Source organism: Bombina bombina, chromosome 5, assembly GCF_027579735.1.
Source record: "Bombina bombina isolate aBomBom1 chromosome 5, aBomBom1.pri, whole genome shotgun sequence".
NCBI classification, from domain to species: domain Eukaryota; kingdom Metazoa; phylum Chordata; class Amphibia; order Anura; family Bombinatoridae; genus Bombina; species Bombina bombina.
Window position 1 is genome coordinate 477,626,875 of NC_069503.1, and position 23,776 is coordinate 477,650,650.

Sequence of the window (23,776 nt, forward strand, 5' to 3'; positions counted from 1 at the left end):
CATCTCCGTGGAGATGTTGCCTGTACAACGGCAAAGAGAATGACTGGGGTAGGCGGAGCCTAGGAGGGATCATGTGACCAGCTTTGCTGGGCTCTTTGCCATTTCCTGTTGGGGAAGAGAATATCCCACAAGTAAGGATGACGCCGTGGACCGGACACACCTATGTTGGAGAAAAGTCAAATTTTAAGGTAAGAAAAAATGATTGATTCAAATGCATTATCCCAAATATGAAACTGACTGTCTGAAAAAAGGAATGTTGAACATCCTGAGTCAAGGCAAATAAATGTTTGAATACATATATTTAGAACTTTATAAAAAAAGTGCCCAACCATAGCTTTAGAGTGTCACAGAAACTTACTTACCCCAGGACACTCATCTACATGTTTGTAGAAAGCCAAACCAGTACTGAAACGAAAATCAGCAGAGGTAATGGTATATATATATATATATATATATATAAGAGTATATCGTCGATCTGAAAAGGGAGGTAAGAGATGAATCTCTACGACCGATAACAGAGAACCTATGAAATAGACCCCGTAGAAGGAGATCATTGAATTCAAACAGGCAATACTCTCTTCACATCCCTCTGACATTCACTGCATGCTGAGAGGAAAACCGGGCTCCAACCTGCTGCGGAGCGTATATCAACGTAGAATCTAGCACAAACTTACTTCACCACCTCCATAGGAGGCAAAGTTTGTAAAAACTGATTTGTGGGTGTGGTGAGGGGTGTATTTATAGGCATTTTGAGGTTTGGGAAACTTTGCCCCTCCTGGTAGGAATGTATATCCCATACGTCACTAGCTCATGGACTCTTGCTAATTACATGAAAGAAATGTTAATAAAAAAGATTTCAAACTAAAATTTTATATGATTTCATATTAGATCACAACTTAATTGATGGATGGAGAGCTTTCCATCAGGGTCGAAAGAAACAACACATATTACTCACCAGTCCATGGTTTCTACTCAAGAATCAATTTTGTGTTTATTAGCCAAATTATATCCCCACTGATCTGGATGGAGAATATTTTCCTTACCCCTTGGTCAGACTATGCTATCGGGTGTGTAACTCTTTCAAGAATAATTAACCTGAACCATAATAGATATTGGACCCTTAACCCGATTGTATTAAAATACCCCTTATTTCTAAAAGCTTTAAAAGATTAATTATCTCACTTTATAAGGGTGACTAAAAACATTACCTCTAACCCCGTATTTAAAAGGGGTGCTGTGGCAGAGTGGACGGCTTAAGACAGAGCTCCTCCAAATTTATTAATATAAGTGACAATAAAAGGCTTATTTGCACCTACAAAAGCCATTTTTACACTTGCTCTGTGAGAGTTGCCTAATACCCAGGACCGGCACCTTGTTTTGGAGACTTCACGGAGCCTTTTTGCGCCACCACGAAGGGTCTGGCGCCAAACCAACGTCCATTCCTCAGCCCATCCACCCATCTATATCAGCAAACTGTACCGGAGGGTCGGGGCTCCGCTCCGGTACAACCGACACTGACCTGGGACCTTTTGCAGGGGAACTGTGGCGGCAGAATAGTTAGAGGTGCGTGGAGGAGAACTCCGGGGCCGGTGCGCTCCAGAGAAACAGCCGACTACCACGCTTGACCCGGCACAAGGAGTTAGATTAGGCCAACTGGGCTGCGACACCTGCAGTGGGAGCTTTGTGGCCGCCGCCGATAAAGAACAGACCCAGACTCCATTTCTTCTAGTTGGCCATACAGAGGGAGAAAGCGGCGGGAACAGCCGCCATCTTGCCGCCTAGGCCCTGCTTCCTCACATCAAGCAACAAGCTCCGGTCAGCAGAGGTGCCTGAGCAAAGCCGCCCTACAGATTTCCTCTCCTCCTTCCTGGAGGTACCACCGGGGAAGCTTCTGCCTACATAGCGGGCCCTGCTGGATCACTTAACAACCGGGACTGCCATATTGACTGGGTGAGTCACGATTTTACCACGCAGCACTGCTGCTTTTAAGGGGGGCTCTATTATCTGCAACTCCACACTACCTAACTCAGAGGGGGTACTGAATCTAGGAGCCGGCTGTAGCCCTAACATTGTAACCTTAGCTGCCAGGGGTGGTACAGTGGGACTATCTCCCTATCCCCCTATCTCACATCAGCTCTGCCCTGAGGTTCCCCTGACCTCCTAAGTAACAAATACAAGTGGAAAGGAACAGCATCATACCCCCTAAGCCTCCTATGCCAAGTGACTTCCAATTAAGTAGTGGTGGGCTTGCGATATGAGTTCAGTCCTATCCTCTTAGTGTCAATCTGGGGGGACAACAACTACCAGCCTGGTTGGGGCCTGTACCATTCCACTGTCTCTTAACTCACTCCAAGGGTCCCTGCAGACTTCCTATACACATTATATCTGCATATTTCACAGGGCTTTTACTGCTTTGGAGGTGGGCTACAAGTTACACCCCTCACCTGAGAGAACTAGTACACCTTTGGCATTCATCTCATACGGATCTATATGTGTCACTAGCTAACCTCTAGAACCACACTGCTGTGTATCCACCTCCTTTACATTGAGAGATATCTGTTCAGAGGCGCTATCAACATATGGCTCTCCATACAGTGGCAGCATTGAAGTTCTGTGTTCTGTCCGTTTAAGCTGCTACCACTGACAACTTGCTGTCCTGCTTACGTGTAGTGCGGAAGAACTGCTACCCTTGCCAAACACAGAAACCAAATCCTCTCACTGGATCAGCACTAGGTCTCAAGGTTACATTAGCAAAGTTACATCCCAGGTCACTCCCAAGTCCCTTTAAGCACAGTACCTACTGGGAGGCAGACTTTGTTCATAATCACTGCTGATCCCTTGGACTGAGGCTACTGTCATAGAATTGTGATTTATTGTGCTGCTGCGTCAGCTTCTGTTTCTCTGCGGCCCAGCTCAGAGTGGAGTGTTTTATTTTATTTTTGTGTTGTGACCTTGCATAACTTGCATTTTTCCTTTCACAGGTCGATTGGTATTTAACTCTTTAGAACCCAGTTGCTCCTGCCTGTTTGTTGCACTTATGTAAACCGTTAACTAATAGAGAGTGCAAATTTAGCCTCTCACCCTGTGCGCTGACCGGCAGGAGTCACTGTTCCAGGTACTCTGGGCTTAGCTGCCCATTTGTGTGTTAATATCACTTTCTATCATTGAACCCCCCCCCTCTCGGACTCATCCTTTCCGGCCTGCTTACGTGGGCTGGTCACTACCACTCCCCTTTTTCCCTTCCTCCGGGTCGTATCCCTCCTTCCCTGAGTCCGAGGGGCATACCCCCCTTAAGAATCTTAGAGGTGCCTCACTACAAGTAAAGGGGTAATCTAAATAAGGCGCCCACCTGGCTTCTCTCTCCACCTGAGTTGGCATCTTTTGATACATACAAAACCTTGTAGGGTAGCATGCTGCCCATACACGCCGCTATGGGGAGGTAGAGGTTACAGGTGGTCGGCTGGCCCTACTCCGTTACATAATACTAATGTGCATGTGTATTATCCTCTTTTTATTTTATTAGCCTGTCGGGTCCAATAGCCCCCTTATCTATTCCTAATTCAGGCTCATTGGTTTAGTTGGAGGTTCTTTCTTCTCATACGAAAATGCCACACAACGCCAGGAGACACTCGAAGACACCAGGTTCTGTGAAAAAAACGGTCCTGGATCATTTCACACAACCTCCCAAAGACCAGATTGAGGATTCCAATGAAGGTCTAAGTGAGTCTGAGTCTCTGGGGGATGGATCCCAACCTGACCATATGCCCCAAGTGAGCTCACAACATCTAATAACGGAGGCAACTCTTAAGAAAATGCTTGCAAACCAAACTATCTCCATAACCAAGGAAATCCAGCGCAATCATGCTGAACTCCGTAAAGACATCTCTGAGATAGGTGACAGGGTGGACTCCCTGGAAAGAAAACAGGACGATCTTGCCACTGACCATACAAATTTATTGTCCTACTCAGAATCTCTTGCGGATCAAATCAGCCAGCTGGAGTTCAAACTTGCTGATGTGGAGGATAGGGCACGCAGAAACAACGTAAGGTTTAGAGGAATACCAGAGGACATCCAACCGGCAGAGATTCAAAACTTCCTGAAAGATCTATTTAAAGAACTGTTGGGTCCAACAGAGGGGCTGACAGACACCATGGAAAGGGCCCACAGAGCCTTACGACCTAGAACAGTCTCTCAGGAGAAACCGAGAGATGTCATAGTCTGCTTCCACAGTTTTATCTTTAAAGACAGACTCATGCAGGCGGCCTTTCGGAAGCCGCAGACATCGGAAAGATTTAAAGACATACAACTACTACCCGACCTATCCGCACACACTCTGCAGCACCGGAGATACTTCCAGCCAGTTACACAGATTCTTCGCAGGGAGAGTATTAAGTATAGATGGGGTTACCCTACTAAACTAATAATCACAAAAGACAACAAATCATTCACTGTGACCTCGCTTTCTCAGGGGACTTCTCTCCTTGGCCAATGGGGACTCATGGCAGTAGACTCACGGGGACCCCCGGCAGTTCAGTCTAAGCTAAGAGTCACAGCCCCCGAATGGTCTGTTAAGGAACAAAGGCCTAAGAGGATGAGAACACAGCAGCCTACTGACGAAATCCAATTAGAGTCTCCATCCTCCTGAATATAAGCTTACTTATGTTTATTTTGCAGGTCTGATAAGATACAATTTGCCTACACCTACTCTCATTACCTTGTGTTGCTATGTTAACAATGTAACGGAGTAGGAGCTGTATTGTCTCAAAAATGTGACTTCTTAATCATATATGCCCACTTTCTACTGTTTCATACTAGACTTATGTGTTTTCACTGTTCATTGCTTTCCGATGTTTCATGTTAGGCCCTTGTGTTCCACTAGTCTTATATAATACAGGCATGACGCGATAGAATGTTCCTACCTCTGCTCTCTCTATTTTTTGCTGATACGCTGATGCGTCACTGAGCTGGGTCCGCATTGATTGAAACTATGTGTTTACAATGTTCATTACATTCTGTCGTTTCATGCCAGATCTCTGAGTTCACCCTGTTTTTTATTTTACGGGCACAATAAGATAAAATGTCCTTAACCCCAATCTCCTCACTCTTTGTTGATATTTTAAAGTGTTCTTGAGAAGGGTCCGCATTGACTAAAATATGCAGCCTTTGATCATATGTAACCACATTCTATTGTTTTATGTTGGCATGTATGTGCAGATTGCTTATTGTATCCACTGCTTCCTATCAGGTTCCTGTGTTTATTTTAGTTCATAATGTTTGGTCACGCCCTCTATGGGGCCCACAGGTTTACATTTTCTTGCACCTTAGTTTACTATCTCATTGTCTAGTCACTCAGCTAGTGGAGTGGGGCTGGACCTTCCAGCTCCTCTCATACATCTGCCCTTAGCTCCCCCCCCCCCCATAGGTTAACCCACACCAGGGTTCCATCTAGGTGGACTATTTCCACCTGTGTTGTCAGTACATTTCCGCCTTACAATCTGACTAACCCCCTCCCCTCCCATCCCCTACATACCTCATTCCAAGACCTTAACCTAAGTCTCCCAGATTTCCATACTGCCCACCCACTCCCCTGGGCTAGTAGTGGACCATGTCCCGATTACGAATATGCACACATAATTCCAGGGGCTTAAACTCTCCCTTCAAAAGGAGCCTACTCACTCGTATGCTTAACCACCACAACCCCCGATGTTGTGTTTCTGCAAGAAACGCACTGGATGTTAGACGCTCCCCATAGATTCCACTCTCGCTCATATACGACCATAGAATGCTCTTCATTTACAAAAAAAGCACGAGGGACTGCGGTCCTGATTCACAGGAGGGTAGCTTACGAGGAAATTGAGGTAATAAGGGACCCCCAGGCTAGATACGCTATAGTAGTCTGCAAGCTTGATCACGCCACACACACCCTAGTTTCAGTATACCTTCCCAATACCCAACAACCTGCTTGCCTCAGAAAAATTCTAAGATTAATCGACCTACACAAACAGGGCAGGGTCATAATAGCGGGGGACTACAACATGATCTGGGACGCTAAACTAGACCGCAAGACGTTATCCCCAACCACGACCACCTCCCAACTAACTCTCCTCTCCACACGCTTTAAATCAATTATGTCTGAATTTGGATATTACGACATCTGGCGCTCATTACACGCTACAGACAGGGATTTCACCCACTTCTCCCAGGCACACAAAACCTATTCTAGGTTAGACCATATTTTCTGCTCGGCAACGACCCTGGACTCAGTACTCCAATCTAGTATCCCCCTCTGCTCATGGTCAGATCACGACCCAGTACTGGTGGACCTACACACCAGTGACCCTTGTCTTCATAAAAGCAGGTGGTCCCTTCCGCGCAACATTCTAGCAGACATCCCCTTCAGGGAAGAGCTACGAAGAGATCTTATAGAACTTATTCAACTTAACGACAATGGTCAGACAACTGATGATACACTCTGGGGAGCTATTAAAGCGGTATCCAGAGGCTATATCATCCGCAAGCAAGCTCGCCTTAGGAAACTGGCTGGACTTTCCTTAGCCCAAGCCCACTGCAAACTTCGGCTGCTTGAATCCTCCAACAGAGCTAACGTCTCTGAAGTACTGACCTCTCAGATCTCAGCCGTACGTGCGCATATTAATCACCTAGAGTTGCGGCGCACCCAAGAAAACCTCACAAAACTTAAGCAGTTATTTTATTATAAAGGCAACAGGGCCGACACTCTGTTAGCACACAAATTGCGTCAGCGAATAGCTCTTCTCGCATACATCAAATTCTTCACAACAACAAGACCCATAAACTTCCCTCACAGATAGGGGATTGCTTCTCAGACTACTATTCTAAACTCTACAACCTGGAGGGCACTGAAGTTAAAGCCCCTGCCTCCACACAACAGATTAAAACATTTCTAGAGTCCCTAAATTTACCGTCCTTAACTACGGAACAACAAGAGTCTCTGTCCAACCCATTTACACAGCTGGAAATTAAGCAGGTCATCCAGCGCCTCAAATCTCTTAAGGCCCCCGGCCCAGATGGGTTCCCCGCACAGTTCTACAAAACTTATAGTCGAGAACTAATACCACTGCTCCTTAGGTTTTTTAATACTGCCAGGCAAGAGGGAAGTTTCAATCGAGAATTCTTGGAGGCTGAAATTATTATGATTCCCAAACCAAACAAGGACCCCTCCTACTGCCCCAACTATAGGCCCATCTCGCTTATAAACGTTGATATAAAAATCTATTCCAAACTTCTCGCTAATCGAATATGCAAACTTCTGCCTACCCTAGTCAACCCAGATCAAGTAGGATTTGTACATAATCGTGAGGGCCCGGATAACACTAGGCGCCTTATCAATATTGCTTGCGAATCGACAAGAATGAACAAGCCTTTCTCGGTTATCTCTCTGGATGCCGAGAAGGCTTTTGACAGGGTCAGATGGAGTTACCTGTGGGAGACTCTTGTCGCCTTCAAATTTCCCCCTGACATACGCCTCGCGATCCAAGCTTTATACTCCAACCCCACAGCAACGGTCAGGGGGGTAGGGTTCCATTCGTCTTCATTCCCCATTTTTAATGGCACAAGGCAGGGTTGCCCACTTTCTCCGCTCCTGTTTGCGCTGGCAATCGAGCCTCTAGCGGAAACAATACGTACTGACAGGGACATTGTAGGAATTACACTTTCTGGCTCCAAACACAACATCGCATTGTTTGCAGATGATGTGACGGTGTTTTCTGCAGATCCGCTTCGCACAATCCCTAGACTTCTGAAGATCCTTGAGGACTTTGGCTCCCTTTCCTTCTACAAGCTTAACACCCCCAAAACGGAAATTTACTTGTGGGGTTTTCCCCAAAAATATGTCACAGCCCTCCAAAGACAATTTGACTTCAAGTGGTCTAGCAAAGGGATTACTCACCTTGGAGTTCAAATCTCTAATGACTTGAAACAGATGGTTAAGGACAACTATTTACCCCTCTTAGCGGACCTAAGAGCGTTAAAACATGTTTGGGATCATAAGAACATCTCTTGGATGGGCCGTATAGCGTCCCTTAAGATGTCGTTCCTCCCTCGGCTCACCTATATATTTAGATGCCTTCCAATCAGAATACCCACTCACCTTTTGCTACAGTTTCAAAGTGAGTGTACAAAATTTATTTGGCAAAACAAAACTCCTAGAATAGCTCACAAAATCCTGCAGTTCCCTGTCCAGCTTGGGGGTCTGGCTTCCCCATCCATAGTTAAGTACTATGAGGGAGCTATGCTTACGCACATCTCCCAGTGGGGAGTGCTCCACTCACAAGACAGGTGGAGAGACATTGAACAAGCCTCATTACCGTTTGATATATACCTAAAAGATCTAATCTGGACTCCGGTCCATAGCCGCAGAACCCTAAAGATACATAACTCGGTAGTTTTGGAATGCCTGGCAATCTGGGATAAGATCCGGCACCGTAAACTAATTGCGCCACACCCCTCCCCGATCACCTCCATCCCAGGCCTCTTCATAGGTCTAGCAGAAACACACCCTAATACGTGGGCTAGGTTGGGGATAAAACAAGTTTCAGACTTTTGGTCAGAGACTAATGTCGATGGATATCTCTCGCTGTCTAAGGACAGACCGGGCGAAGACATCCCACCCTACCTCCTATTCGAGTTCACCAGGATCAAGAGTTTCCTCTCTAGCTGGGGCTTTTTTCCCTCTGCTCCACGTCATCTCACCCCATGGGAGTCTGTATGGAAAGGAGGACGTAGACTCCACAAACCTCTTTCGAGACATTATAGCCTGCTGGACGGTACTGTGCCCCCAGACTTGGCCCCGCACCTACGCAAGTGGGACACTATTCTTCACTCTCGAATCTCGGCTGATGCCTGGCAGGGGTCCCTCACCTTAACCAAAAAATCATTGCATTGTGTGACAATGTTCGAAACCTATTATAAAGTTATTTCCCAATGGTATCTGGTCCCCGCGCGGCTATCTAAGATGTTCCCGACATCTTCTCCGCAATGCTGGAGGGAATGTGGCTCCCACGGAAATATGCTTCACATATGGTGGGAATGTCCTAAGCTGACTCCCCTGTGGAACACCTGTTTCCGTACCCTGTCTGCTCTTGGGATTCAGCTACCAAAAAACCCTGCCACTGCACTCCTACACCTAAACCTACAGGCCCTTCCTAAACATCAGCAGATTCTCTGCGTCTATCTCCTGTCATCGGTTAAAACCAATATTGCCAGGTACTGGAAAAAAACATCCCCCCCTCGTTGGCCAGATATTCTCAAAACAATGGCTTACTTACATGCTATGGAAAAGGACATATTCTATAGCTTGGACAGAAGTGACCTTTTTGAAATGGTTTGGACTGACTGGACAGACACACATGACTCCACATGGCTTCCCCAGGTTAGAGTCTAAGAATCCTCGTTACGTACGCCCCAGGCGATCCCCGGCAGTATTCCCCCCCCCCTCTCCCATCCTTACAGATGAACCCTTCCCCCACCCCCACCCCACCCTCTTACCCTTCTTTAACAGCTGTTTGGAAATGTACTGACCCTATCTTTGAAACTTGAATGTCTCAGTTGTAATTTTTCCATAATACTTTCTTCATGTTATGCACTGAAATTTGCAGGGGACCTGCGAGTCCCCATTTACTGTTATATATTGTTAAAAATCAATAAAAACTATTTGGAAAAAAAAAAAAAAAGGGGTGCTGTAAAAACTTTCACTAGAGGGATTATGATCAGGTTAATCTAGCAAACAAAACATTATTATGGCTCAGAAAATGGAGCAGTTGACGGCTGAATTAGAGCGTATAACCACTGAGCTAATTCCATTAATCCATTAGCTACCAAGATTCATGCTAATAAAACTGAATTAGACTATTTTGCTAACAAACCAGATAAAATGCTGACAAATAAACTTAAAGGGACAGTATACACCAATTTTTATTTAACTGTTATAGACACTACTATAAAGAAGAATATGCACAGATACTGATATAACAATTCAGTATAAAACCTTTTAAAAACGTACTTATAAGCTCCCAATTTAGCACTGTTGATGAGTCTGGAACACCCAATGAAAGGGGCAGACCCATTATACAAACAGAAGCAATGTGAAGTATGTATACATCAATAAAAATCTAAAACTTTGGGGCTTGGTTAGGAGTCTGAAAATCACCACAATGTTATTTAAATATAAGAAAAACTATACATTTTTACAAATGGGCTATATCAATGGATCATCTACAACACATTTATGCAAAGAAAAACCTAGTGTATAAATGTCCATTTAAAAAGGTAACTAGAATATTCAATGTCCCCCAAATTAAAAAATCAACTGGCTAAAATATGTCTTTCCTACATTCTATCACTTTACCGTCTTCCTTAAATGATTTGTGATACCAAGTTCAAAGCAGATTAAAGCAAATTTTGGAAGATTGCCATTTACCCAGCTATCACAAGAGAATGTAGCAACATTAAATGCACCTATTCCCATACACAAAGCTGTGACTGCAATTAAATCTCAGAGTAAATAAAGCTCCAGGGCCGGACGGGTATTTTGGTGTCTTTAATAAAACTTTAAGAAACATACTTGCACCTAACGCAAACTAATGGCTAGATTACAAGTTTTCATTATGAGTGAAAAAGCTTCATCACAATGCTTTTTCACTACCGTTGGTATTAGCAGTCTCGCAGGTATATCTGTACTGCACACTTTTTTGCCCGTAACGCAATGTAACTACCACAGCTTTCAAAAAGTCCTTTTTCAATGGGACTTCCATAGCACCGGTATTACGAGTTTGCCTCTCCATCCACAAAGTGAGTGGTACAGCCCATAACTACAAGATCCCTACCGTAAACTGAAAGTCAGTAGTTATGGCTTTTATGTTACAAAGCCGTAACATAAAACTCATAACTAATGTGCTAAAAAGTACACTAACACCCATAAACTACCTATTAACCCCTAAACCGAGGCCCTCCCGCATCGCAAACACTAAAATAAAATTATTAACCCCTAATCTACTATTCCGGACATCGCTGCCACTATAATAAACATATTAACCCCTAAACTGCCATACTCCCGCATCGCAAACACTAGTTAAATATTATTAACCTCTAATCTGCTGTCCCTAACATCGCCGCAATCTACATTACTGTTATTAACCCCTGATCTGCTGCCCCAATGTCGTCGCCACCTACATACACTTATTAACCCCTAATATGCTGTCCCTAACATCGCCGCAACCTACATTACTGTTATTAACTCCTAATCTGCTGCCCCCAAAATCGCCGCCACTATACTAAAGTTATTAACCCCTAAACCTAACCCTAACAGCCACTAACTTTAACATAATTAAAATTAATCTAAATAAAAATTACAATTAATACCTAAATAAATCCTATTTAAAACTAAATACTTACCTATAAAATAAACCCTAAGCTAGCTACAATATAACTAATAGTTACATTGTATCTATTTAAGGTTTTATTTTTATTTCACAGCTAAGTTTGTATTTATTTTAACTAGGTAGACTAGTTAGTAAATAGTTATTAACTATTTACTAACTACCTAGTTAAAATAAATACAAACGTACCTGTAAAATAAAACCTAACCTGTCTTACACTAACACCTAACATTACACTACAATTAAATCAATTACATTAAAAACAATTAATTAAATTACAAAAAAATAAACACTAAATTACACAAAATTAAAAATAAATGATCAAATATTTAAACTAATTACACCTAATCTAATAGCCCTATCAAAATAAAAAAGCCCCCCCCAAAATACAAAAACCCCTAGCCTAAACTGCCAATAGCCGTTAAAAGGGCCTTTTGCAGGGCATTGCCCCAAAGAAATCAGCTCTTTTACCTGTAAAAAAAAAATACAACCAACCTCCCAACAGTAAAACCACTAACCCTAACCCCCGAAGATCCACTTAGTTTTTGAAGACCGGACATCCATCCTCAACGAAGCCGGAAAAAGTCTTCATCCAAGCGGCAAGAAGTCCTCAACGAAGCCGGGAGAAGTCTTCATCCAAGCAGCAAGAAGTAGTCCTCCAGGCGGGTAGAAGTCTTCATCCAGACGGCATCTTCTATCTTCATCCTTCCGATGCGGAGCGGCTCCATCTTCAAGACATCCGGAGCGGAGCATCCTCTTCTGTTGACGGCTACTGAAGAATGAAGGTTCCTTTAAGGGACGTCATCCAAGATGGCGTCCCTTGAATTCCGATTGGCTGATAGAATTCTATCAGTCAATCGGAATTAAAGTTGAAAAAATCCTATTGTCTCATGCAATCAGCCAATAGGATTGAGCTTCAATCCTATTGGCTGATCCATTCAGCCAATAGGATTGAGCTTGCATTCTATTGGCTATTGAGGATGGATGTCCGGTCTTCAAAAACTGTAAGTGGATCTTCGGGTGTTAGTGTTAGGTTTTTTAAGGGTTTAAGGGGTGGGATTTATTTTTAGCTTAGGGTTTGGGCTGAAAAAGAGCTAGATGCCCTTCTAAGGGCAATGCCCATTCAAATGTCCTTTTCAGAGCAATGGGGAGCTTAGCTTTTTTTAGATAGGATTTTATTTGGGGGGTTTGGTTGTGTGGGTGGTGGGTTTTACTGTTGGGGGGTTGTTTGTAAAAAAAAATTACAGGTAAAAGAGCTGATTTCTTTGGGGCAATGCCCCGCAAAAGGCCCTTTTAAGGGCTATTGGCAGTTTAGTTTAGGCTAGGGTTTTTTTTTATTTGGGGCGGAGAGCTTATTTTGATAGGGCTATTAGATTAGGTGTAATTAGTTTAAATATTTGATCATTTACTTTTTATTTTGTGTAATTTAGTGGGGTTTTTTGTAATTTAGTTAATTGCATTTAATTAATGTAATTGATTTAATTGTAGTGTAATGTTAGGTGTTCGTGTAAGACAGGTAAGTTTATATTTTACAGGTAAGTTTGTATTTATTTTAACTAGGTAGTTAGTAAATAGTTAATAACTATTTACTAACTAGTTTACCTAGTTAAAATAAATACAAATTTAGCTGTGAAATAAAAATAAAACCTAAGATAGATACAATGTAACTATTAGTTATATTGTAGCTAGCTTAGGGTTTATTTTATATGTATTTAGTTTTAAATAGGAATTATTTAGGTATTAATTGTAATTTTTATTTAGATTCATTTTAATTATGTTAAAGTTAGTGGGTGTTAGGGTTAGACTTAGGGTTAGGTTTAGAGGTAAATAACTTTAGTATAGTGGCGACGACATTGGGGGCGGAAGATTAGGGGTCAATAAGTGTAGGTAGGTGGCGGCGATGTCAGGGGCGGCAGATTAGGGGTTAAGAAGTGTAGGTAGGTGGCGGCGACGATGGGGGCGGCAGATTAGGGGTTAATAAGTGTAATGTAGGTGGCAGCGATGTCGGGGGCGGCAGATTAGGGGTGTTTAGACTCAGGGTTTATGTTAGCATGTTAGGTGTAAACATACATTTTCTTTCCCCATAGGAATCAATGGGGCTGCGTTATGGAGCTTTACACTCCTTTATTGCAGGTGTTAGGCTTTTTTTTTTTAGCCGGCTCTCCCCATTGATGTCTATAGGGAAATCGTGCACGAGCACGTAAAACCAGCTCAAAGCAGCGCTGGTATTTGTGTGCGGTATGGAGCTCAATGCTGCCATATTGCCAAATAACGCCGGGTTTTTGCAAACATGTAATAGCAGTGCTATAGGGAGGTGAGCGTGGAAATAACTTGCAAGTTAGCAGCAAGCCGCTCATAACGCAAAACTCGTAATCTAGCCGTAAGATTTTTTATTTAATTATTAAGTATGGAAGGAAACAAGATACCAGAAGAACTCTTACTCACTAGGATATCACCAATTCCTAAACCAGTAAAAAGCAAACAACATTGTAATAACTACAAACCTATCTCATCAATCAGGATATTAAACTTTTCACTAAAAATCTTGCTGATAGACTAAACCCACTAATGCCACGACTTGTACATCCAGATCAAGTAGATTTTATTAGGTGTAGGGAAGCCCCAGATAATAGAAGGACTATAGACCTCAAATTATTCTTCAGTCTCGAATGTGCCTTCTCTGATCCTTGGGTTGAATGCACAGAAGGTTTTTGATAGGGTAAATTGGAAACACATTTTTTATATCCTGACATCCATGGGTATTCAAAGCAACTTCTTTAAGGCTATTTTGACAATATATTCCAACTACACAGCATTTACAAATATAGCAGGATATCAATCAGAAAATATAATTAAAAATGGGACGAGACAGGGATGCCCACTGTCACCCTTACATTTCACCCTCTGTATTAAACGTCTTGCAGCTAGGATTATGAATTGCCATGACATTTTAGAAATCAAATTGGAGAGGTAGATTTTAAGATAACCCTTTTTGCAGACAACATAATTCTTACTGTCACAAAGCCCCTATTATCACTTCCTTCATTCTACTCCAACAATTTGGTAGACTTTCTGGATATAAGATTAATGATGATAAGTATGAAGTCAAAAGTATTTATATGCCACACAAAACAAAACAAAACTGCTAGAAATCAATTTTAGCTTGTCTTGGACCAAAAAAAAGGACTAAAATATTTGATGATTTAATTATCACATAATAATAATAATATAATTCTTTAGACTACTTAATTTATAAACATGTGTTTTCTTAGCTTAGGCAATTAATGAGTAAATGGATCAAGCATAAAATTTAATTTTACTGGTGCTTAGTGACATCCAAGATGACAATACTACCCAAACTATTATATTTCTTCAGATCACTTCCAGTAGCGGTTCCTCTGGAAGAGCTAGAAAAAAATTACAGAAAGAAATAGTATCTTTTATTTGGAACAATAAAAGACCCAGAATCCACAGGTAGGTTATGACAAGACACAGATCAGGTGTAGGTGTGGGAGTTCCTCATCTCATTTCCTACTATTATGCAGCCTGTCTAGCACAAATTCCTTTATGTTTTAATACTTGTGATAAAATAGGCTCCATCTTGAATCAGATTTGATACAATTTAAACCAATGTATACTTTTTATGGTCACCAAGAAGTTATAAAGACCCCGACACATTGCAGAATATTTGTCTTGGTTGCACACACAGTATCATTATGGAACCGTGTTAAATCCAAATTCCCATTACTTTCCGACCATTCACAACTAACTCCTTTATATATAGGGGTGACCTCTACCTGACTCAGTAGTGAGTAAATGGGCTAACAGGGATTTATACAGAATAGTGGATGCATTGTTTCACAGTTGTTTTATGACATATGAGCAATATCAGAATTTTGAGCACAGTGATAAACACCGTTTGTTCCAGTATTTGCAACTTAGATCTAGGAGTTAAATTTACATTTTTCATCTGCTAGTCCAACTACAATTTACAAATCTATATGTTTGAATAAAATCTATCTACATCCGTCCAAAATGAATGCTACTAAAGGACTGAACAACCCAGAGGCAGAAGTTTTTTTCACTTTCTGAGACAAGATTTTTTTAGTGAGAAATTTTCTGCAGGTGATTTTAAAAGTTTTTAATTTTAAATTAGGCAGTTACACTAAAGCACTAGTTTAAATGCAATCTGTTAGTCAACTGGAAAAATAAAGCAATTTTTTTAAGTTTTATAATATAGTGTAGAAGTTTAAAATTGCATTGCAAATTAGCTGCAGACAAAAAAAGAAATTGTAAAGTGCCTCTTGAATAAATTTGTTTCCTTTTCGTTTGGTCTAACATAGAAATGTATTAATAAAAAGAGATGCATTGTTCATATGAATGTGGAGCAGCGCTGCAGAGTTAAAGAACTAACAGTTCCTGCAATGACATCTCAGATCACTGCATGTTCTGCCACGGGGCTGAACAATGAAGACTGCTTTAGAGGATGTGGAGATAGAGGAACTTTTGTTAACATGTGGGGAATTGTAGATATGTGACACCTATTTGGGATCAAACTTCTAGATTATTGAGCACTATATTTAATAGGAACATTCAACTTTTAAATGAGCAGGATTTGTTACATAACCAAATCCACTATTTCACATCCAGACAAAAATTTGTAGCTACTGTTAGCACAGCAGACAAAATATGCATTGCACATTTTTGAAAGAGGGAAATACTAACACTTTAAAGGAACTAGTTAAACTGTGACAGACCAGAACCTATAAAAAGAGTACAGTTACACCCCACCTCTAGACATTGGATTCTACTAGGCATCTATAAATATTGCACCTGTAATTATATATCCCTTTTTTTCCTGTATTTACAGGATACGATGGTTTACTTCTATAATAATGTTTCTTTGATGTGGACATATTAATACTTGACATTCAGTGTGGATTACTTTTGTAATTTATACAAAATTATTTTATTTAAAAAAAATACAATACATTTTATAACGGTAAAATAAATATTTATAAATACATTTAATATATAATCTTTATATTTAAAAAAAGTTTGTTTTCTTTTTTAAGTTTAAGACACTCATTTAAACGCAATATGTATATTATTTCAGCCTATTTTACTTTGTTTCTATAAAAATACATTATGGCTCTCAGCTGACCAAACTAAGAAATAAAAATAGGAAAGTATGTACGTAACACGTAATTAATTATGCAATCAATATTTAAATTGTAATTTAAAAAGGGACATTAAACATTAAATAAATGTTAAATAGAATAATGCATTCAAAGAAAAGATTAGTCTGAGAATAACAAGTAGATGTATTTTTAAAGTTTCATTAGCTGTATAAATATTGACAAAATAAGTGTAAAGTTTTAGTGTCAATAAAACAATGAGAGTTGCCATGTTGTAACTTAGGTTACTTTCTCTGCAGTTGGCAATTAGGGACAGTTATAAATAGGTCACTAGAGTGTGCAGCCAATGGTTGGGTGGACTATAACAGTATTCTGCACATCCATTTCTAACAGGAACTGAAAAGCTCACAATTTCAGAATGGAATTACAGGAAAAGGGAACAAAATAAACAATGAAAGTATATTGCAAAGTGTGTGTATACATATATATATATATATATATATATATATATATATATATATATATATATATATAATTTTATATTACCATTTCAAAGTGTTGAATGTCTCTTTAAGGAAGCATTATTGTTACTTACCAAGGAACGGCTCGTTTTGAAAAGTATCTATATAAGATTGCAGTTTTTCTGGGGGGAGAAAAAATATGTAAAAAAATAAATCTATGCTTACCTGATAAAATGTATTTATTTCCGTATAAGGTGAGTCCACTGCATCATCAATTACTGTTGGGAATATCACTCCTGGCCAGCAGGAGGAGGCAAAGAGCACCACAGTTAAACTGTTAAGTATCACTTCCCTTCCCACAAACCCCAGTCATTCAAACGAAGGCAAATGGAGAAAAAAAGAACAAACAAGGTGTAGAGGTGCCTGAGGTTTAAGTTAAATAAACTGTCTATAAAATAAATGGCGGGGCCGTGGACTCACCCTATCTGGAAATAAATAAATGTATCAGGTAAGCATACATTTAGTTTTCTTTCCTAAGAAATGGTGAGTCCACGGCATCATCAATTACTGTTGGGAACCAATACCCAAGCTAGAGGACACAAATGATTAGGGAGGGACAAGACAGGTAACCTAAACAGAAGGCACCAATGCTTGAAGAACTTTTCCTCCAAAAGAAAACTCATATAAAGACAAGCTGCAGCCTTGCAAAACCGATCCACAGAACCTTCAGCTGTGAAAGTCCTAAAAAAAGAAGAGAGGGCCCTTGTGTAATGAGTCATAACTCCCTCAAGAGACTGTAGCCCCACAGTCTGAAAAGCAAACGATTAACTTTTCAACCAGAGAAAAGAGACGTAGCATTAGCTTTCTGTTACAGACAAAACAGAAGAAAAAATATTAAGTACGCACAACATCGAAAATGTGCACACACGTTCCTCAAGAGATAAGAATGAGGACACAGAGAGGGAACAGCAATACCCAAACAATAATTTCACTTAGGAGAAATAACTGACTTATCCGAAATAAGATAAAGCGAATCATACTGCAAAACGGAGAGTACCTAACTCTCCGAGCAGAAGATAAAGCAAAAAAGAAAAGACTTCCAAAATAAAAATCTATGGAATGCCGTGGCTTAAAATGAGCCTGCTGCAAAACCTTAAAACCAAGGAAAAAACTCCAAAAGGAGCAACAGACTTAAAACACAGGCCTGATACTAACCAGGGTCTGACAAACAGATTACACGTCTGGCTCATCCGCCAGACTCTTGTGTAAAAAAAAGATAACACAGAAATTCCAAAAGAATTTAAAAATATTTCAAAATGTGCGCTGTCACTTTAAGAAAAAATAAAAATTATATAGGAACAGTCCACTGTACCCAATTATACTCCTGTTTAACACAAAAAATCTCCCCAATTTCTTTTACTTATAAAAATGACCTAATAGGGACGTTCCTGTACTCTCAACTTTAAGATATTGGCTTCATAAGCCCCTGCTATAGATCATTTAAACAAGACTGCAGCTCCTTCTCATATCAGAGGCGGAGACGGTATCACATGTCAATCAGAATGGAAAAAAAAGGTGACGCTCCGTAAAGGAGAAAGCGGAGCCATGAACTCCTCTCAGAAAATAGGCGCGCAGCAATTAGAGCGTGCTTCTTCCACAATTGTCCCCCATATAATACATAAACAACACCGCTCTGTTCACATAGGGCGGTAGAAGGGAGAAATTCTATGATCGGGCAAACGTTGCGCAGTCTTTATAAAACTGCTCTTCCGATCAACTTAGAGCGGCTCAAAGCAGCTGCTTCTACCAACAAGGGACTGGAAGGAGATTAAATAAGGGCTAAACAGAGAGCCCCACACAGTACTAACACACCTCAAGGGTATTACACTGAACAATACGGCCTCAAAAAACAAAGACAAGTTAACATCTTCATGAGCCTCCATGAAAGGGATAACAAGCAGTCTCTCTCTCAAATACATCAAATGCCTGCACCCTGCCTATAAAGATATCCTTACTAGGGATATACTGATTCCCAATAATTACTGCAGATAATCTATTAAAGTGCCAGTCCCCACCCGGCAGGAGGATAGCTTACACGGCGTGAGAGGAAGCCACTCCTCACAGAGACCTATAGAAAAAGGAATGGACAGAGTAAACCTACTCTGACTTTCTATACTAGGGCCGCAAATATGTTAGGAAAACGCAGCAAGGCCCACCTCACAAGTTCCTAACTGCTTTAAAGCCACCCCTGCCCTACTGAAGAGACTAACGTAAAGTACGGCTAGACCCAATCTTGAGATGAAAGATCAGAATAACTCTAGTTTTCAAAATAATAAAATCTTGGGGGCGGAGCTCAGCGCCAAAGGAATCGGACGTGTGTGTGGAGAGCTCCTGGCTCTAATATGATTAATGTTTAATGGTCCTTAAAAATCCTATATATGCTACAAGGAGATATTTATCATACATTTAACTACTGGAGCCTCTGGTAACTCTTGAATGGATTTTCTTTGCTCTGAGGGTGAATCAGCAGTGTAGCCACAATGGAGGCCTTGGAAGGCTGGGAGTTGGCTATGACGCACCTCTTGCAAGATCACTTTTTCAAGTTGGCGCTGACATTACGCGAGTGCTGTAGGAACACAGCAGCAGGAGTCGACAGACATGCACCAACGGCCGATCGCCATATCGATACTACCCTGAAGAATTCTGATACATCGGTATACCAGGACAACTACTTGGAAACGCCCGCTCCCAGGGATTTGTGCTGTCATGATGGTTCCTCCCAACGAGTGGATGCTCCCATTTATCCCTTTAGTGAGAGGCTAAGCCATACTGCACTCAAACATGCAGGTCAAGTGGGAAAGAGCAGCCCTGATATGAATTCTTTCTTGCATTTGCCTATTGAACCGACATGTTCCTTGAGATATGGTAGCACAATGCCACACCTAAAATGGGTTGCAGCGGCCATGACAGTCATAAATGATTGCCATGTCTTGAAAGTCCTTTCTCTCTCTTGAACTACTAAAGCCGTGGACGGTGAGGCTAATTCCCAGGTGCAGGAACTTTACTTTTTATACGTTCATAAGGATGATCTACTGACGGCAGCTACCATAACACCGAAGGCACTTACGGAACCAGTGCAACCTACCAATTCAGCCGGCGATTTGCCTAGAGAGATTCAACATATTGATTTCCCATCTCAAGATGGCTTCAAGCAAGGCATTGGCTAAATATATCTTAAAACTATGTTTTCTCTGACACTTGAGTGGCAAACTTGAGGTTTTGAGGCCCATTTATCAAGCTGCGTATGGAGCTTGTGGTCCCGTGTTTCTGGCGAGTCTTCCGACCTAAAGACCGCTGCTCCATAACTCTGTCTGCCTGCTCTGAGCAGGCAGACAGGGATAGCTACAATTGACACCTCCCTGCTGGTGGCCCATTGGCCGCGAGTCTGCAGGGGGCGGCGTTGCACCAGCAGCTCTTGTGAGCTGCTGGTGCAATGCTGAATACGGAGAGCGTATTGCTCTCCGCATTCTGCAATGTCTGTCGGACCTGATCCGCACTGTCGGATCAGGTCCGACAGACATTTGATAATTCGGCCTCTATGTGTTATATGTAGTTCTATGGTTTCAGTTGTTTAACGTAATGATTTTCTATCTTAATTAGAGGTGGCCTGTTATAGATATTTAGATAGGTGATTCTTTAAATACCCTGTTTCCCCTTGAGCCCATATTAGGAGCTCCCTACTGGCTCTAGGTATATCTTATATTTCATATATATAAATATATATATATATATATATATATATATATATATACGCACTCAAGTAGCTTGCTGCCACGTAAGAGTAACCCTAAGTTAGCATCCTCTCCAGTTTTCTGCTCTTACGATACCATGCTCTATATATTTTAAACTAGCCTTTTGTTAAAATAAATGTCTCTTCTGGTATATGGCTCAAGAGTTCTCTCAAATAAATATATTTCCCCCCTAGCCCTCAATATGTCCCCCCACACTTTATGAAGCAGTCGATGCCACACTTATTTTAACATGTGAAATGTCAGTCTCATTATACAGACTTGAAGTGACTGGTATGGGATGATTTAATCTCATGGTAGGCCCACAAGTTGTTAAATATATGAGTCATTGCTAATGTCTATTAATCTTAAAATGCCACCTATATTGATACCAATTATATTTGTTTATTATGTATTATGTCTAAGACAGTTCAGGTACTGGATTAATACACAATGCTCATAATAGCTGAACAGTGTTTTACAACAGTTTTGTTGGTTTATGTTAATCATTCTAAAGGTTAGCTCTAAAGATTGGTCACTTATCTGTCTTTTACACTTTTTTCCATGTCTGTCCCACTTTATTTTTCTCCATACCCCTAGTTATATTATCCTACGGGGTACTTATTTGCGGACAGTAGCATTACTTTATTACGTCCATTTTTTCCACTGGTTAAAATATAGAAGAAAGAAGTTTGATTGCGTATCCCAAGCAATTCAATACTAGGTGTACGCCACTTATTTACACTCTTAACTGGGAATTACAACCCACAGTGCTTATTTTATTATCCTCCCTTTGGTCATGGACACTTATTTCTCTATGGTTTATCTGTTGTTGGGTGTAGGGCCCACACCCAACCAATAAGATTTCTCATTTTTTATACCGGTATATTTCTGCTTAAGCAGTACTAACGCAGTCCATGTTATATTTTGCTGTTTCGGAATCAGGTGCACCTTTACAACGGATTTGGAAAATGTTTTCATCCCCTAATTTATATTCCATATTGTGTATCCTCTATTTACTGTATAGTTTGACTCTTCAATTTATGATAGCATCAGAGTAAGCTGTCAGTTTTATGTAACACTAGTAGCAGTTGTCTGGTTGAGGGCTGAAATTTTACTGAAAGTTTACATAATTGATGATCCCTTGCTATAATGGGCCAAAATTAGTTCTTAAGGTTGCCAGAGAATTCAGGCGCATCTTTGGTATGCTATAAGACTAATCTCTGCCCCACCCTCCTTTTCCTTCTTTCTCCATTCCCCCTTTTCCCCCATATAGGACTCTGGCACTAGGGGATTGTGGTAAGGGTCCTATAGCGCAGTTTCCCTCAACACGTACCACATTTTGAAAAATATCCCCCCCACTAGTAACCCAGAATTAGGTGGCTCAGACGTGCTTTTATTTATACGTTTTGGCTCTTTTTCCCTATGAGCCACAGTATGTCGTTTGTATATTGTATTACTCTGGGTTCATATGAAGAATATGAAGATTTGCCTGTTTAATAAAGGTCTATATTCATATGATTTCTATTGCTTCTTGGTTAAAAAAGTAGAAAAACAGAATTTATGTTTACCTGATAAATTACTTTCTCCAACGGTGTGTCCGGTCCACGGCGTCATCCTTACTTGTGGGATATTCTCTTCCCCAACAGGAAATGGCAAAGAGCCCAGCAAAGCTGGTCACATGATCCCTCCTAGGCTCCGCCTTCCCCAGTCATTCGACCGACGTAAAGGAGGAATATTTGCATAGGAGAAATCATATGATACCGTGGTGACTGTAGTTAAAGAAAATAAATTATCAGACCTGATTAAAAAACCAGGGCGGGCCGTGGACCGGACACACCGTTGGAGAAAGTAATTTATCAGGTAAACATAAATTCTGTTTTCTCCAACATAGGTGTGTCCGGTCCACGGCGTCATCCTTACTTGTGGGAACCAATACCAAAGCTTTAGGACACGGATGAAGGGAGGGAGCAAATCAGGTCACCTAGATGGAAGGCACCACGGCTTGCAAAACCTTTCTCCCAAAAATAGCCTCAGAAGAAGCAAAAGTATCAAATTTGTAAAATTTAGTAAAAGTGTGCAGTGAAGACCAAGTCGCTGCCTTACATATCTGATCAACAGAAGCCTCGTTCTTGAAGGCCCATGTGGAAGCCACAGCCCTAGTGGAATGAGCTGTGATTCTTTCAGGAGGCTGCCGTCCGGCAGTCTCGTAAGCCAATCTGATGATGCTTTTAAGCCAAAAGGAGAGAGAGGTAGAAGTTGCTTTTTGACCTCTCCTTTTACCAGAATAAACAACAAACAAGGAAGATGTTTGTCTAAAATCCTTTGTAGCATCTAAATAGAATTTTAAAGCACGAACTACATCCAAATTGTGCAACAAACGTTCCTTCTTTGAAACTGGATTCGGACACAAAGAAGGCACGACTATCTCCTGGTTAATGTTTTTGTTAGAAACAACTTTCGGAAGAAAACCAGGTTTAGTACGCAAAACCACCTTATCTGCATGGAACACCAGATAAGGAGGAGAACACTGCAGAGCAGATAATTTTGAAACTCTTCTAGCAGAAGAAATTGCAACCAAAAACAAAACTTTCCAAGATAATAACTTAATATCTACGGAATGTAAGGGTTCAAACGGAACCCCCTGAAGAACTGAAAGAACTAAATTGAGACTCCAAGGAGGAGTCAAAGGTTTGTAAACAGGCTTGATTCTAACCAGAGCCTGAACAAAGGCTTGAATATCTGGCACAGCTGCCAGCTTTTTGTGAAGTAACACAGATAAGGCAGAAATCTGTCCCTTCAAAGAAGAAACCAAACCAAACCTTCTTGAAGAAAGGATAGAATCTTAGGAATTTTTATCTTGTCCCAAGGGAATCCTTTAGATTCACACCAACAGATATATTTTTTCCATATTTTGTGGTAGATTTTTCTAGTTACAGGCTTTCTGGCCTGAACAAGAGTATCAATGACAGAA

At 41.0% G+C, this 23,776-nt stretch overlaps 1 protein-coding gene across 1 annotated transcript in view; it reads right to left on the bottom strand.

Annotated features, from left to right (window-relative positions):
• The window catches only part of LOC128660489 (uncharacterized), an 808,651-nt gene that overhangs the window by 492,748 nt on the left and 292,127 nt on the right, over positions 1–23,776 (bottom strand). Inside the window, exon 7 of the mRNA XM_053714366.1 lies at positions 17,149–17,196. Coding sequence (XP_053570341.1) covers positions 17,149–17,196 — 48 coding nt within the window. The remainder of the gene's footprint in view (positions 1–17,148; positions 17,197–23,776) is intronic.